General features: G+C 40.1%; 1 protein-coding gene across 2 annotated transcripts in view; it reads right to left on the reverse strand.

Moving 5' to 3' along the window:
• Positions 1–17550, reverse strand: part of ALG9 (ALG9 alpha-1,2-mannosyltransferase) — a 2405363-nt gene that overhangs the window by 830400 nt on the left and 1557413 nt on the right. For both annotated transcript variants that reach the window (XM_044080998.1, XM_044080999.1), the window contains exons 11-12: positions 13788–13917; positions 13335–13482 (exon numbers count right to left, since the gene is read on the reverse strand). In XM_044080998.1, coding sequence (XP_043936933.1) covers positions 13335–13482; positions 13788–13917 — 278 coding nt within the window. The remainder of the gene's footprint in view (positions 1–13334; positions 13483–13787; positions 13918–17550) is intronic.

Below are 17550 nucleotides of genomic sequence, written 5' to 3' on the forward strand. Positions count from 1 at the left end.
CAGGTTTGGAGCAAACATTCTATGTGCCCTTACAATTAGCTTTTCTGTACTTTCACAAAATTAATACAGTCTGTTCTTCCCAGTTTTTATAGCACATCAGAAAATCTCAGGTTTCATCTGTGCACTCTGTCTTCTAACACTACCTTTATCTGAAACAAGTATAGCTGAGAAGTCTCAAATTCAGCCAGCCTTTTTTTGTCATTTCGACCTCTGACCTTTGCAGTTTTATCATTTCAACTGAATAGCTAGTTAATGTGTCTTCTATTTTTTCAGCCCTTTATTTGAGTTGATATACTCTTTCAATTTTTCATTTATTTTAATCACTCCTGAGTACATTATATTTTATTTTTTCATCTACATTTCTGGAAGCCGCCTGAGCTGCCTTTTGCGGAACACGTGGAATACTCTCTCTCCAGTTGGTGTTTTTTCTTAATCTTTTCCAGTTGATTTTATTTCAGGTTCTCTAAGTTGCTTCTTTGCTGGCACCCAGACAGAGCACTTACTAGTCAGTAATAGAAAGTTGTATCTTACTACAACTTGGCATCTGTGTTGTCCATCTTCATTCCTTCTCATGATTGGGGTCTCAGATCTGACCCTCGGATCTGGCTCTTCCACATTTTCCAGACTTGGATCCTACTCGAGTTCCTCCCTTTACCCACAATGTACTACACCCACCCCAGCACCTCAGATCAAGTTTGCTGATTCACTATCCATTGATAAGGACAGGATAGAAAAAAGGCAACTGAGGTTCAGACATAGGACATATGCTTCCCACAATCTTCCAAAGATCCTCCAGAAGATTAAGCCAGGGGGATGGCTGGGTGGGAAAGTGAGGAAGAATGAAGTTGGACAACACAGATGCCAAGTTATGGTAAGACATAACTTTCTAATCCAATGTTGCCTTCTTCATTCCTCCCCATGACGAGGTCACAGTCACCAGCTACGTGATTCCTGGGTGGCCGCTGTAGAAGTATGTGCCGGGTACCATCGAGCTAAAGGAAGCCCTGCTTCACACAATATCCAATTTGTAGTGTGCAAAAAGGTGTAATTGGTTGACCAGGTGGCTGCCGCACAAATATCATCAATGGGAATCCTGGATGAAAAGGCAAAAGTAGTAGCCATAGATCTAGTAGAATGAGCTCTTGGAGGTCAAGGTAATTTGAAGCCTCTCTGAGAATAAATGAAAGTGATACAGTCAGTGAACCATTTGGCCGGTGTGATTTTTGACACTGCTCGACCTGATTTGTTAGCAGAGAAGGGTATAAACAAATGGTCTAACTTCCTGTGCTGCTTTGTTCTATGCAAATGAAAATGCAGTTGTCTATGAGCATCAAGGAGCTGGAGAATGTACTCTCTTTTGCTGGAAAAATTGGTACAAATACCGGTAACTGAATGGACTGGTTAATGTTGCTTTCTGTGGCTACTTTAGGCATAAAAGAGGGGTGGGTATGCAGTGAAACCTTGTCTTTATGAAAAATTATGTATGGAGATTTGGAAGATAACACCTGTAATTCAGAAATTCTTTTCACTGAAGTAATGCTATTAAAAAGATTGCCTTCCATGATAAAAACTTCAAGTCATAACTGGTTGCTGGCTCGAATGATCTTTGAGTCATACTCTGAAGCATGGTGATGCGGTCCCAAAGTATGGAATGATCTTGAGTTGGGGGGGGGGGTCTCAGCAAAAAGATACCTTTCATAAATGCTTTGCATAATCTAAAGGTAGACAAGGAATAAGATTGGCTAACTGCATGAAAATTAGAAATTGCTGCCAGCTGAAGTTTCATGGTAGAAAAACTTTCTCCTTCCTTAAACAGGGTACTAAGAAAAAGCAAAAATGTCTGAGACAGGTGCTGAGAAGGGATCAATATTTTTAACTGCAGCCCAAAAAATTTACCATTTCCATTTACTACTGTAGACTTTCTTAGCTGAAACCTTTTGTGAAGCTAAAATGATGTTACAAACTGGGGAAGCAAGCCTGGACTGTCTTACTATGGTTGGAAGTGCAGAAACCATGCAGTCAGCTTGAGGGCATAAAGACTGGGATGCTGCAGTCCTGATGGGTGAGACAGGAGATCCTGTCTTGGCTCCAGTATCCTTGGAGGACATTTTAGATGATACCATCTATCGAGGCCAGAAGGGGGAAATGAGGATGACTGAGCTCTTCAGCCTGCTTGCCTTCTGAAAAAACTTCAGGATAAGCTGAAGAGTGGGGTAGGCATAAAGGAGACCCGGGGCCAAGTGTGCACCAGAGCATCGCTCAGGGACTGAACTTGTTGAGGGGAAGAGGCAAAAAGGTCGCAGCAAGGCTGACGCCAGCATTTGAAGATCATGTTCGCCACTGACTGACTGAAGGACCACTCATGCGGAATCAGGAATCAGGAAAGGTCTGCTGAGTCTGTCAGCTCATTCTTTTTCCCCCGAATGTGAGTTGCAACGAGAAGGCAGTTCGAAGATATCGCCCATTCCCACCTCCTCATGGCCTCTCTGCACAAAGGGTAAGAACAGGTTCCTTCTTGTTTGTTGATGTACCAGACCACAGACATGTTGTTGGTGTGAACAGCAATGGCCCCAGAGGGAGAAAGAGCTGTTCTCATTTCAAGGACACTGATATGCATTCTGATATCGAGAGGGGACCACATGCCTTGGACCATCTTTTACTTGTAATCCCCCCACCCCAACTGGAAAGCATCCATGGTCACCATGGCTATTAGAAGGGGAATTAAGAAGGGTCTGCCTAAAAGGAGGTATGGCTATTAGAAGGGGAATTAAGAAGGGTCTGCCTAAAAGGAGGTTGTCTGATTGAATCCACCAACGGATATGATGGTTGTAGACTGACTGAGACAGACAGGTTGGTAGAGTATAGACCATTGTACTGCTAATGTCCACTGAAGGATTGGCATAAAGAACCCTGCCAGAGGAACTAACAAAATTGCTGATGACATCAACCCCAGAGCTTGTAGGACTAGGCATGAAAGGGGGACGGCTGGGATAATAGTTCCTGGCCTTGATTCCAGTATTGTTATGCGGTGAAGGGGGAGAGAAGCTATTTGATTACTAATGTTTAACTGTGTTCCTATCAATTCTAGGTTTTGCACAGGAGTCAGATTGGACTTGTCCAAATTTATGGTGATACCCAGGGAATGTGAGAGATGAATCGGATAATCTCTGGCTTGGAGAACTTGATGCCTAGTGGGGGTGGTGAGGAACCAATTATGTAAGTATGGACACACCCGGAATCCTTTGAGCCTCATGTGAGCTGCTACGACCGCCATGCATTTGGTGAACACCACGGGGGCTGTGGTAAGCCGAAAGGGCAGTGCTCTGAAATTAAAGTGATTGGCTCCCAGTAGAAAGCACAGGTATCTCCTGGAGTGCCTGTCTATTTCTTGAGGTCTACTGAGTATATTCAATTGTCCTGTCCTTGCACAACAGAAGCAGAACTGAGTGAACCGTAACCATTCAGAACCTGATGATATCAGCTACAGGACCCTTACTCCAGTATCTCCTATCAGACGGTGGAACTAGGAACCTATAGGGGCATTTAGGAATGGGCTTGATGGTATCCAGTTCCATCCATGCCCGGTGGGAAACCAGATCAATGAGGCCATCTGCTGGGGGGTAACCCAGGATGCTGATAGGCACTGACTCCTCATAACAAGGAGGTTGGACAGAGCACCTAGCTTTCTTCTTCAGGATCTCTAGAATGTCTCCAAAGGAGACATCATCTGGTTGGGATCGAGGGGATTCTTCTCCCTCATCAAAGTCAGTGTCTTCAGTTAATGATGCCATCTGAGAGTCGATGTGCCTCCTTTTGCATGTCTTCTTCCATGGGACTTCCTCCGTGGAGTACTTGAGAGAAGTATCAGAAGAAGGAGATCCTTCCTGGGCAGGGAGATCCTGGAGACTGCTCAGGACGGATTGGCTCAGGACAGAATGAGTAGGTTCAAGACCACGACTAAAAGGGGATACGAGGGTAGGCTGAAAGACATGAGATGATGGTGCCCTGCTACAGCAGAATACCCTTTTCACTACTTGGAAAGCCGATGGACCCAGAGATGCCCACTCTGCCTCCCCCAGACCCAAAGCAATGAAGGGGAGGTGGCTCACTCTGGATCCATGGCCTCCAGAGGGAATCGAACCCAAGTTGTCAAGGGCCAAAGCACCAAGGGGAAAGGACAAGGATGGAGCCAACCTCATTTCCTGACCAGGGGCCGACACATCAGCTCCATGATCCTGCTCTGAAGGAATAGAAAAGTGCTGATAAGGGGTGCAATCGGAGTTGAGGAAGGTGGTTTCCCCACCACAGAAGCTGACACTCTCAGGAGTCCTGAAACCTGTAACTACTAAGTCGAGGGTCAGATCGGAGAAGGAGCTCAGATGGTATGGGCCAAATAGCTCACTGATCCAATAGGGGATGGAGCAGACACTTCCCCCATCTGAATCTGAGCCTTGAGGAACTTGCTCATTATCCTGCCATGTCTGCCTCAGACCAGCTTCTACAGGACCTGAAAGAAGTCGACAAGGGAGGTCTGGAGTGCTTCGATTTAGGTGAAGGGGACTGTCGAGCTCGCAGATCCACAGCCCTAGGATCCAAAACTAGAGCCAAAAGAGGAGGGGGGTGACAGTGTAATTACCTCAGTCAGATCCGAAGAGATCTGCGGATTTGATAAGGTGGAAGTTTTCTTCGGATCCATGGAGTTCGGATATGAAATTTTCTTTGCTTTGGTTTTCAGCTCCAAGGGGTCTCTCAGGGAAGCAGAGAGAGCCCTCTTCTTAGCCTTAGAAAGAACAGGACGAAGCCATGGAGGTGGTCTGAGCCTTGGAAGCTGAAGAAGGAAGAAGACCCCTTAAAATAAGTTTGTTGTGCCTATTCCCAATCGCATGCGAGTTAAAAGATGCACAAATCTCACAAGAAGCGTTAAGGTGCTCAGCGCCTAAACAAGACAGACATTCCTTGTGGGCATCTTGGTTGGGGATCTTGTGACCACAAGAAATGCATCACTTGAAACCTGAAGAGGGTTTGTCAGATATAACTGCTATAGAAAAAGACCTGGCCATTAAGTCTGCCAAAAACGAACCCACATGCAAACACATACAAAAGGTTTTGCACTTAAAAAAATGAAATATTCCACTACCAAAACTATCACTTTTTTTTTCAAAGTTTAAAGTTAGAGAAGAAAACTATACCAATACCAAAAAAGGACAAGAGTAAACTGCCACACACAACTACTGTACTGAAGAGTGCTACAACGAACAATTACAAAGTAAAAGACAACGAAGAGAAGAAAGGCAAGACATATCACTTGCAGAAGTTGAAGAAAAGAGAATTTTGTACTTAACCAGCCAAACTGCTTGAGAGCACAGATCCATGTCCGATCGCTGAAGATGCAAATGAGATGTGAGGTGCTGGAGTGGGTGTAGTGCATTATGGGTAAAGGGAGGAGCTCGAGAGTTGGATCCAAATCTGGAAAATGTGGCACAACAAATTATCTGTGATTATCCTGGTATCACATCACGTCTGGTATTTCAAAAAAAAAGCATACAATCATAAACTACACTTTGGCAGATTTGTCAACTTTATTCTTATAGACTATGCATCAGTGTACATGAAATCATACCACATGATAAATGGCACAGCCTATAACTGCCAATACTTTTGAAGGTACATAAGTGTGCATTATAAATTAAGGGGCTGGGATGACTCAAAAGTAGCAATCTCACTAGGGTGGAAAAGCATGAGCACAATTCAAGAACAATGTTTAAGAAGCTTAAGTCCTGAACCTCCAAAGGAACTCTATTACCTGGAGTTTAAACAATAATGCCTGGTGAAGATATGCACCAATAACCAAGTGGCCAGAGAACAGATGTGTGCAACAAAGACATTCCTCAGGCAAGCACTGAAAGTGGCCGCAAAATTACTACAGTAATACCTCACAGCAGTATTCTCCAACAGTACAGAACTACTTGATGGCAAAACGTGATACAAGCTGACAATCTACTTTGATCTTTGAATATGTGGAACAGCTGTAACTGTGAGTAGGGTAATACTTGCACTAATTTTGTCAGGCTACTTCCCTTGGGTCTGACTGTGTATTATTATTGCGGACTATCACTGAACATTGTTGGGTGTTATTTCTTAACTTCTTGACATAGTTCAAGACAGATATGCAGTTATTTTTGGTTATAGCAGCTATTTTAAGTTCATACTCAGTTCTTTTTTGTTTCCAAACACCTTTGTTGAATTATCACTTGTGACACAGCCAAGTTTACATTCGTATAAAAGTGATAAAACTATATTAACATAAACATTATACTTCACATATATTGCTATATATCATATAACCTGAGCTGTTTTACATAAATTATTCAATTTCTGCCTGTTTTTAAACAAGAAACATCTTTATTAAACCATCACTTACTATACAGGCAATCATACTTTCCTAGTTGCAAGCATTTTACATCACAAAACTACTAACACGCTCCCAGTTGCAAACATTATACATCACTTACAATCTACTCAATCTTTCTCACTCAAACATTACATAGCTCTCTTAAGTCCTGATACCTTTTAAACCTCATTCCTCCCTTGTATATATTGTTCCCACAATTCCCATTTTTTCCTATATAGTTTGCAACTACCCTTTTCTAAAGATTTCAATTCCAGTTGTTTTATCTGTATTACTATATTCACTACTTCCAGTATAGTTGGTTTAGATTTTGATTTCCATTTTCTAGTAATTGTTTTTTTGGTAGTCACCATTATTAGGCCTTACCATGTCTAGGAAATTCTGATTCTGTATCATAGCTCAGAAAAATCATCTCCCTTGTCAGACCAATCTGCCCACCCACCATCTCCGATAGTGCATCCCGCATCACAGAAAATATATTCCCAATTACCTCATTCCTCCCATTCACACCTCCAACATTTGCTGTCTGCCTGAGGAAAAATTCTCTGGAGTCTACTTGGGGTATAAAAATATCTATGTAAACATCCAGGCAAACACTTCTTAATAGTTCTCTTAAGTTAATTACTAGTTTGTTTCGGTTTGCTTCTAAGGCAGGTAGAATGAGACCACTTATAATCGTTAAGCAATTTTTTTCCCCTCTTGTTACATAACTTATTTATAAGGACATTCCACCATTACATTTGGTGCAGATGGGACTGCCTTATCAATACAACTGTATAAACAGCAGTAGAAGTCAGAGACAAAAGCAGAAGCAGCAGCTTTAGCAATGGGATCTGTCAAAGGAAGATTACAGAGTAATTCATTTAGGTCATCACATAATGGAAGAAGATTTGCTTCTGAGAAGTCTCTAAACACAAATGCTTTAATGGGAAAGGTCAGTAATGTATGATCTGATTTTACAGTGCAAAATGACAAATACAGACATATAGAGGAAGTTACTATATTTGTAAAGACGAGATCAAGGATACTGGAGCCCCTAACAGGATTGCTAACTATCTCAAAAACAGAGTTAGCATTTATGTCAAGTATTCAGCATGCAGAGCACTGGCAGTGCAGGTCAGCCAGTTTATTTACAGATAGTTGAAGTCCCCTCAGTAAAAAGGTGCTGGGTTTAATGGGGATTTCAGCTAAGTTATTAAGACAACTATCATGCTCAAAAGGGGACAAAGAAAGTGTTCTACATCTAAGAAGTGGTAGTTTTGTTTATGGTTATTTAGATATCTACGAGTTCAAATATAGTTTCCCGAGGAATCTGTCACATGGTGATAACATCCTTGACAAACACTGATACTGTCTCACAATTGCTAGTAGATCTAAAGAAGTGATAGGTACTATACCTAGGAATGCATGGAGTGCTTTCATTGCTTTGAAACCACGTCCCTGTAATTATGCATACATGAATGCATTCATGTTGCATTAGCGTCTCAGGTTTGGGCATTTTTTTTGTAAGACTCCCAACACTGGGCAGAGCCATATTAAAAAGTGTTCCAAATTAGAATTTACTACACTGGAGTAGGTTCATAGGTTCATAGGTTTATACTAGGCTATCTGCCCTAAGGCATTTATAAGCCTAAAAATACTGTGCCCATTAGTTTGTTGTGCCTCTGTCCAGCAGTGACACAGAGATGATTCCAGGGTAACCCCGATCCTCCCATCATCAGGTCTAATTTCTCTTCTGAACATAGATCATTGGTCTGATAAGTGAAGAGTACAGGGACAAATGACCTCACTAGATCTGGATGTGAATCACCTTCTGATCAGGTGGGCAATGAAGGTCTCTCTCTAACTTCACTTCAGCAATGTGTCCTCTTCTGTGCTTAGTGGATTGCCAATATGGGTTTACATTTGAACCTGTCTGCCAGTATGTTGGCAATGTCTGTGGGTTCAGTGATTTTTTTATCATTGGACTAATTCTGAGCATATCTGGGAGTTTCCACCCAGGTTCCTAACATAGCTGAAAAAAGCCTTTATGATTGGCTCAGGGGCCAGTTCTTCACTATGGTCTTTTTTGTTTGGGGGGGGGGATGGGGATTTCCAGTGAGTGAGATTAGTTTATGGATCTCACCAATGACTAGCTGTTCCATGGCATTTGATTTATGAACTCCAGGAAAGTCACCCAATATGATGGTGTTTGGAGATACATTTATATGTAGAGCAGACAGACCCTGCCTAAAAAGGCATTATAGGGCAGCAAAAAATTTAGCCAGAATGTAAAACCCTTGGCAAGAGAAATGTAGACCATCACTATCAACATCAACTCATCTCAAGATGACACTTGCATCCCTCCTAGAATGATATCAGCTAAATAGCCAACTATTAAAGCCAATTATACTGTCTTTTGAATCATGGTATCCTTCTGGATGATGGCAAATTACCACTTAATACCACTGTCTTTCCTGCCTTAAACATATGCATAGAAATCTCAATCACATCCTTTTGCAAGTCTCAATGGGTAAATTATCTAAGGCCATACACCCCCCCATGTGGACCACTATCAGGTCATAACAATATCTGTCAAGATAGAGCAATCTACTCTAAAGGGCTTTAAGGGGTATAAGAGGCATGTGTGGTGAGGGATCAATTTAAAGTTAAGCAAAGAGGTGATGGCCATTCATTTGACGGACTTCATTCTGTTATAAACTGAACTGAATGCTCAGAGTATATTCTATGCGATACAACTGCACAACCTGGCGAATGGTCTGTATCCTTTTTCCCCAAAGATGTACAATCTCAGTATATTACATAAGTCTATATGTGTGTGTATGCTATGATGCCTTTTATAAACATTTTTTGGCCAATCTGTGAATCCTCTGACTCTTAACCAATTCTCGGGTCACTGAACTTTAACTTAAGAGCAAGAATATTGACAGCGGGGGTTAGGAATTTTTCCCTTTTCCCGCTGTTGTGCAACCTCAGAGTCTGTGCAAGAGTAATGTGCAACTGGGGAACTGGGTTTGGTATTTTGCCATTCGACAACCGTGTTTTTCTGACTACTGCCAATATAACCAAATATATTTATAAAATGCAGCAAGTCTCCCTAATGTGGAATACATGAGACTTACCCCATTCATTTTTTTTTTCTGTTGGAATTGTGACTCTTGATGTAATTAAGCTGATTAGATGAACAGAGCATTTGTAAAATCAGCTTTGTGGAAACGATCCATCTGGTTACAGGTAAATGGGAGATATACAGTTTCAAAAATGTTAGAAAATTAACAAACATCGAATGTTGCTCATTTATTAGTTTGTTTTTTACTAGGAGAGTTCATCTGGGAACAGAAATGCCCATTTTCAATACAGGTCCTGGGAAAAAAGGTCTGAAACAAGGAATGAAACAAATTTCTGATAATTCAAAAATAAAACTGTCAAACATTATTTCAAAGCAAATAGTCAACAAATATAACTTACAAAGCATATTACATTAAAATAATAAATGTTTTGAAGAAATTGTGAGTAGATTCAAAAATATTTTAATACACTTGTATACTATCCATAGTGGATAGAGTTAGGCTTGCATACCTCAAACATTAGATGTAGTAGAATTGCATAGTTTATGAGCTTCCAGGTGATATCTTACAGTGGATTTGAATTGTTGCAGGTTATTTAAAAGCCTGATGTAGTTTGGAAGTTTGCTCCATATCTTGGGGCTGGGTAAACAGAAGCTAAATTGTCACCATTCTGTATTATGGTGGCAGGTTCTGATTCCTTGTGCATGTCGTTAATGAATATATTGAAAAGCACTGCTTTGGTGGACTCCTGTAGTGACTGGAAGGAATGTGGAGCGGGAGTCATTCAATTGTAAAGTATGGGTGTGAATATTTAGGTAGCTGTGAACCAGCTACTTGAGGGAGTTGGGAGGCCTATCAGATTTAGTGTATGGAGGAGATGTTGATGCAAGACTGTTGTCAAAGGCTTTTGATAAGTCGAGGAAAAGGGAACAAAATTACTTGAGCTTTTACTTTGTTTAATGGTATCTAGAAAATATAGCAGGGCAGTTTTACTGGTGTGGTGGGGTCAAAAGCCATGTCGGATAGCAGAAAGTAATTGGTTATCAAGTACAAAAGACCACTTGATGATGTTTGCATTTTTCAAATACTTTGGAGAGAGGAGGAAGGATTGCTATAAGGTGACAGTTTGACAGTTCAGTAGATGTGCCACCTTTCTGTAATGGGATTATGAAGGAAGCTTTCCATATGGTTGGGATGTAGTTTTCTTTAATGGATCTATTAATTAGGATAGATACAGGGTAGCAAATGGTGTCAGCGGCTGAACTGAGGTATTTGGATGCCAGGTTTTCAGGAGCTAATGCTATGGGTTACAGTTTTTTAACGTATTTTTTGATGCTACTTGTCTGGATGGTTTTTAGGGTGTGGAGCTAATAACGGGGGGGCTGGGTTAGGTGAGTTGGGTATAGTTTACTATTGGTTTTGTTAAGTACAGCACTGGATATGAAGTGTACTGTACTTAATTCAAAAAACAGTAAACTATGTGTCTGTAATGCCCCTGCTGGTTTCAGATGAGAAAGTATATCGGGTGGGGAGGTTTTTGCCTGGTTTTAGAAGTTGTTTAAACTTCTGACAAAATCTCTTTTTTTTTTTGTGTGGTCTGGTTTGTGGAGAAGAGTTATTTTTATCATAATGAACTTGTGCCTTTGTGCAATTCTGAGACACCAATATCTCTCTAGTGATAGTTTTGGTCTTTGTCTCTCGTCTGTCATGAGTTGTTTAGCTTGATGGGTTAGCCACTGGGCAGTATTTATTTTCAGTCTTTTATGTCTCAGTGGGACTTGTTGGTTTAATATGGTTAAGAACGAGTTATTGAAGTGACAGCATCACCTAGAGGTAGATATTTGAGGGTTCACAGTCACTTTAAGTGTGTAATTAAACATGGATTTATCAAAACTGGTTAAGTTTCTCACAGAGCTGAAGTACAGGGGTTTGAGGGACTTGCTTTATTCTCAGTTGATGTAGTCGGATGATGACTGCTGAGAGAGTCTGGCAGGGTTCTGGCTAGGGTTGGTTAAGAGTGTGCAGTCTAGTATGGATTTTTTTTGGATACTTTGCCAAATCAAGCAGGTTGTAGGATCAGCTGAGTGAAATGATAAAGGTTAATATTATGGGGGTAGAGTATGGTTTGTTGGAGGTCCAATCTATGTTAAGGTCATGGAACAGGATGGTTTCTTCGTTGAAAGTAGATAAGTAACTAAGTATGTTTTTGGTAGCCTGGACATTTTAGGTGGAAGAGGATGTAGGTGGTTACAATGATTATAGACGTCTGATTCTTTACGTGGACTTTGGCTATTAGTATTTCTTCACTGCTGTATTGTGGAATAATCTAAGGTGGCTTAAAAGATGATGGTCATGCCCCCACAGCCCATTTACCTATTTGGTCTTTCATAATGATGGTGTAACCAGAAGGAAGAAATTCTTAGTAATTTGCTATCAACTACTTAATATATGCATCTGATAAAACAGCAAATCTATTGGCCAAAAAAGTACAATTGATGATGAGCCACAGGAAAAAAGAGAAATGAAAGAGGCACAATAAAACAGTTTAATGATGTAGAAAAAGAAAAAAAATAAGCAGACAGTATAAAATAACTGTTTAATACCAAATACAGCACTATAAAGCAGTTATATTTTTATGAGACAATATAAAGACTTGTAAGTACAGATATGGAACAATGCATGGGAAGCCAAAAGCAAATAACTGTGAGGAATAAGAAGATATCACAGTAATTTAAGTTCTATTTAAAGGATCAAGACCACATACTAGCCAAAAGCTGTAAATGTTGGATGGCATTTGTGAAGGAAGACTTCAGTTAGACATAGAATAACTTGATACAGAAGACTGATCCAACATACAAGTCTGAACACCAGCAAATCAACTCATGAAACGTGAAAGGACTCTAGGACTAACAGAGGTATTACTAGTGAACAGAAGGGATTGAAATGTGTTCTAACAGTTAACCGGACAGCTAAGTAAGAGGTTCATAGGCCACCAAGGCAGGTCATAAGACAGTTAGGTATAGACAACAATGCTGATTTTAGTCCATTTTAAACCAAACTGAAGCAGCAAGCACTGTTATGTAAACAATGACATGGGTAGGACAGCCAGCTTCTGTGTTTTCAGAGATAAAAACACAGTAATCCAGAAGTGCCAACGTTACCTTAACTTTAAAACAGGCTCCAGATCTTGTCATTTTAGTGCAACTACTGTCTTTTGTCTGTATGCTTACTTTCTGGATATATGATATTGACTGTGCCTGAACCCCTTTAGTCAATTTATGAACTCGTGGGTGGGTGAGTGTGTATCTGCATGCATGAATATTTATCTTTCACTTTGTTACAACCATTTTGTTTCTCTGTTCCCGTTATGGCTCAGGTCACGTCTGAAGGGGGCCACTTAATATCAGCACAGACAGAGACACACACATGCACATATACATCCTAGTTAGTAAATGAACAAAGAATTGCAAAGTGAACATCAAGGCACTGTCTTCTGCACAATCCTAATGCAAACCTTTAAGGGACATACAAGTTTAATAATGTGGGGTTTATAAGTAAGAGCAACAATAAAGTTTACATAAAGTTAATTAAACTGGGACATAGCTTGTAGCAGCTGCTAGCCAATAATTTTAAGAGTTTAACTACTAGCTATAGAATTAAATCTCAGCTTTCTATACAAGTGACAAAAGAAAACAAAGTTCATTTTGGCTACTTCTAGAATTTCTAGACATTAGAAAAAGTGCAGATGTTGAACCTATAATGATGAACAAAATTAGTAATATCTCATCATGTAGTTACTTCTGGTTATGTCTAACACTATTTTAGTCTTTTATGATGAAGAACATCAGTAAACGTACTTGTCAGGTAAAAGAAAGCTGCTAGGAAACCGGTACCACTCCTTGCCCACGCAAACATGAACTGGTCTCCCTTCAGGCACTGCGTGAACTGTGGGATCAACAGCTATCCTATGGAATTCTGGATAAAGGTCAAGGGGTGCATGGTATCCTAAAACATAAAAAACACTAAATGAGCCCAATGTAATACAATATCTGGTCCACTTTGTTGAGTCAACATTCTTTATGCAAGCTGAGTTTAACACCACAAGGCCAAACATTTCAGAAAAACAACTCTCCTGCATAACAGACACATTTCAACAATAATTTAGTTTAGCACCCACTTCCCAGCAGCCACCAAATAATTCAAGCAACATTTTAATGACCAACAAGTTATCAGAAAAGTATGCTTGACTTACTGCTGACACAGTTATTTGAAGTATTCACTCAACAAGATCAAACTCATGAAACACTAACCTCTGAATAATGCCACAGACCGGGACAGTGACAGGAATCCAAAGGCAACAACCGTCCCCAGTGCAAGCCAGTTCGAGGAAGTTGTATAGTGCTCCAGGTGGTACCACTGGAACATGAAATGATAGCATTTCTACATAAAAATAAAAAAGTGAATTCATTACACTGTTCCTTAGTAACTCAAATTATACTTATATAGTCATTAATAACTGGGTCTTCATCTACAGATTGGTTTCCCATTGCCCAGTGGAGCATGTTTGAGCTCTGGGGTTACCTATGTTCCTATCCAGCTTAGAAACTGTCACTTGAAGCTGTTAAAGGTATGCAAGGCTTCATAACAGATTTTATTTGTACATATTGACATGGCAGTCTTCTCTGGATTTGATTTTGAGATTTAATGCAGTAAGCTCTAAGTACAAAAGAATTATTCAAATGTATACTGAGTTCAAAATATAAGCTGCAAAGGATACACACAACATTTTTGACACTCTTTTTGTTCTGTTTGTTTTTTAATTCCTGATGGCTTCCAGTCAATGCCTCTGGGAATCATTTATTTTTCTTCCAATTTCTCAATATCAGCTGAGGTGGTAGGAGGTGCTCATGGACCAGTAGACAGCAGTGGAATTTCAGCTTATGTTGTACTTTGAGTTTTTCCTTTGCCTTTAGCATGATGTCATCTAGTAACCTACACATATGTGTTGACATGCCTAAACCAAGGTGAGATGGTATACTTGCATATAATTTTACATTGCTACATATACTTGCACATATGTAGTGACCAAAATATATAAGCAGACATTCTTATCACCATGCTGCAGGCATGCCAGCATGGTATTGTCCTACTGCATACCCCAAAACACAACCCCTGGTGATAACTGCCCCCTGGTGTCCAAGAAAGACCAGTACAGAAGTAGCAAGTCTCTCTGCTATGCTGTTTAAGGTTCCACTATATTGTGCAAAGTGGTTTAAATTCCCAACACCAATTTGCACACTGCAATAGTACAGGATGTGGGACCTTTGTCAGTCTCAGTGTTCCACCACCCATTGCATTGTACAAACTGGTTTAAAGGACCAATGCTGATTGGTAATATAGAGCACATCTTCATGAATTCCACATAGGGTGGCACGGCGATATTTCATGCAGCATTGGTGCCTTATACAGTTTGGTTCTAAATATAATTTTGAGTAGAGTACTTTCTGTGTTTCATATTCCCGGGGGTGGAGCTGCCTATAGACCCATAAGCCATGTTTGTTTGTGTCTTTCGGCTTTTCCCAGTTAGGGGTCGCCACAGCGGAACTCTGGTCCGCTAATGATTGGTAGTGGATTTTTACGTACCGGGTTACCAGCCCTGACGCACAACCTTCAACGAAGGCACACCAATTCACGCATGCCTCCACACAGAAGACGCTTTAGCTGAGAATCGAACGGGACAACATCTTGCTATGAGGTGACATAACACTTGCAAAACTCAACTCCCCAGTAAAAATGACAAAGCACCCCACAAAATAACACATGAACTTCCACCCTTTGACTACTAAAGCAGCATGCTGGAAAATGTCAGTCTCTGCCCCACCCATGATACAAAAAGTAAATGGAGAAGTTGTCTCTTTCAGCAAATCACACCATACTTTTACTGTGATAAAATCAAGGATCACCAATACATTCTGCCTGAAGAACCAGGTGAATCAGTCAAAATATATAGTGTTCTTTATTCTAAGCCTTTACTTTCAATTTCCACTGATTAATTATTTATATTTGTAGCTGGTTAAAAATGCTGTAAAAGATTTAAATTATTAATCACCCCATAGTCAAAGTGATGCACAAAGTGCTAGGGCTAACAGCATTAATATATAAAAAATTAGAAGAAACAAAACAAAAATGAGGATGTGAACAGATTACTGATCTATAATAACAACCAGGAAAATTCAATTGTTTACTGTTTTGGATAGTAAAGATAATATTTTTTTATCCACTGTTGTGTGAGCTTGGAGTTGGCATATATAATTCTAGGGGTGTGGGACAGCTTGCCCTCTGCAAAAAAAAAATTCTTTAAAAGTTCGCTTAAGGTGGTTTCGGTGAACTGCTTTCATTTGTCTTGTGCTTGGTAACACTGCCTTCGAATCAACATGAAGCGATTCCAAACATACCCTCTGTCTCAAACATTTTTTGAGAAACAATGTTACACTGTCAATATTTAGCTCAGGACCTCACAAGTGATCATTATGAGCCCGGCTCTATTCAGACATGATCATAAATATCTTATCACCAAAGGAGGAGTGAATTTGCCTTTTGAAAAGAGTCAAACTTGCAGCTCTTCTAACATCCAGTGGTATCTTCTAATGTGAAAATTCCAGTTGCAAAGAAATTTACTTTCCTTATGCCATTACATTTTCTTTTTCTTGTAAATAGGTCATGACATGACAAACTAACACCAGTTGTAGCACCCATAAAATGTGAGTCACTTTTGAACACCCAAATCAAGTCACCACTCATTAAACCACATTGGACTAAATGCAATCTAAGCTGCCTTAACCTTCCACAGCGAGATATATTTCTACACTACACCATTTGCTGTGTGACATACTACTGAACTACCTTTAATTAACTAACATCCCTAGTACTATACCTACAGAAATTTACAGTCATAGTCCTTACCAGGTCTAACCATACTTTTGTACAACAGGATGAGTATATCTCTATGTCTAGAGGAGACAAACCTGAGAATATTTTTAATTGTTTAACATTTCCTAACAACAGCTCTGACATGAGTGCAGACATCTAAATTATCACTTACCAATTTCCTTAGATCCTTAAACGTCATGCGGCTTCATATTACCTCATGAATTAATGCGCAGAGTTATGTATTACTTGAACACCCTATCCCTAAATGCATAGTTTCACATTTACTACATATGTACAATACTAACTGTTCACTTGTTCAGGTTTATACTTGGTCCAAGTACATCTGCATATTTTTATGATCCTCTGCAGAAATCCCCATACATTAATGTCAACTGGAAATTCTGAATTCCATACGTGGTCACTACCAGAGGCATGAAGAACATATACACACATAAAACAAAAAATGTCCCCAATGCAGAACCTCAGACACATCTCTGTCAGCTTAGAAATAAAAAATATCCCTCTGATTTGTACACAAGTCTTCCTAAACAAAGTAAACAGCTTTCCTGGCTGGAACACCTTAGCTCTAAACCAATTTCTTCTAGCTCACCAAATATTGCACCAGTCTGTCAAAACCCCAGCCTTACAAGACCTGATCACTGAATGAGAACTTAGATCTAATAACAAGGCACTAATCACAATCTCCAAAAGCCATTACAGCTCTGGTGACTCCTTGTATTCTAGCAACTTTGCCAAGACTTGGAACTCCCTACCACTACAAACCTAACAAAACCATCTTCAAAAAACAGCTTATTTCCCACCTAAACAACCCCCTGGACTTGCAGCTGCCTAGCACCTGGCTGACATATTCTACCTCCTTTCCCCTACCCACTGTCCAACCTCCTCTTTAAAACTCCCACAGATGCACTATATATTATCACGTTATTTGTAACTGCCTAGCACCTGGCTGACATATTCTAACTCCATTCCCCTACCCACTATCCAACCTCCTCTTTAAAACTCCCACAGATGCACTATATATTATCATACATTACATGTAACTGCCTAGCACCTGGCTGACATATTCTAACTCCTTTCCCCTACCCACTATCCAACCTCCTCTTTAAAACTCCCCCAGATGCA

Source organism: Protopterus annectens, chromosome 8.part0 (genome assembly GCF_019279795.1).
Source record: "Protopterus annectens isolate FY-2018-M chromosome 8.part0, PAN1.0, whole genome shotgun sequence".
NCBI classification, from domain to species: Eukaryota; Metazoa; Chordata; order Ceratodontiformes; family Protopteridae; genus Protopterus; species Protopterus annectens.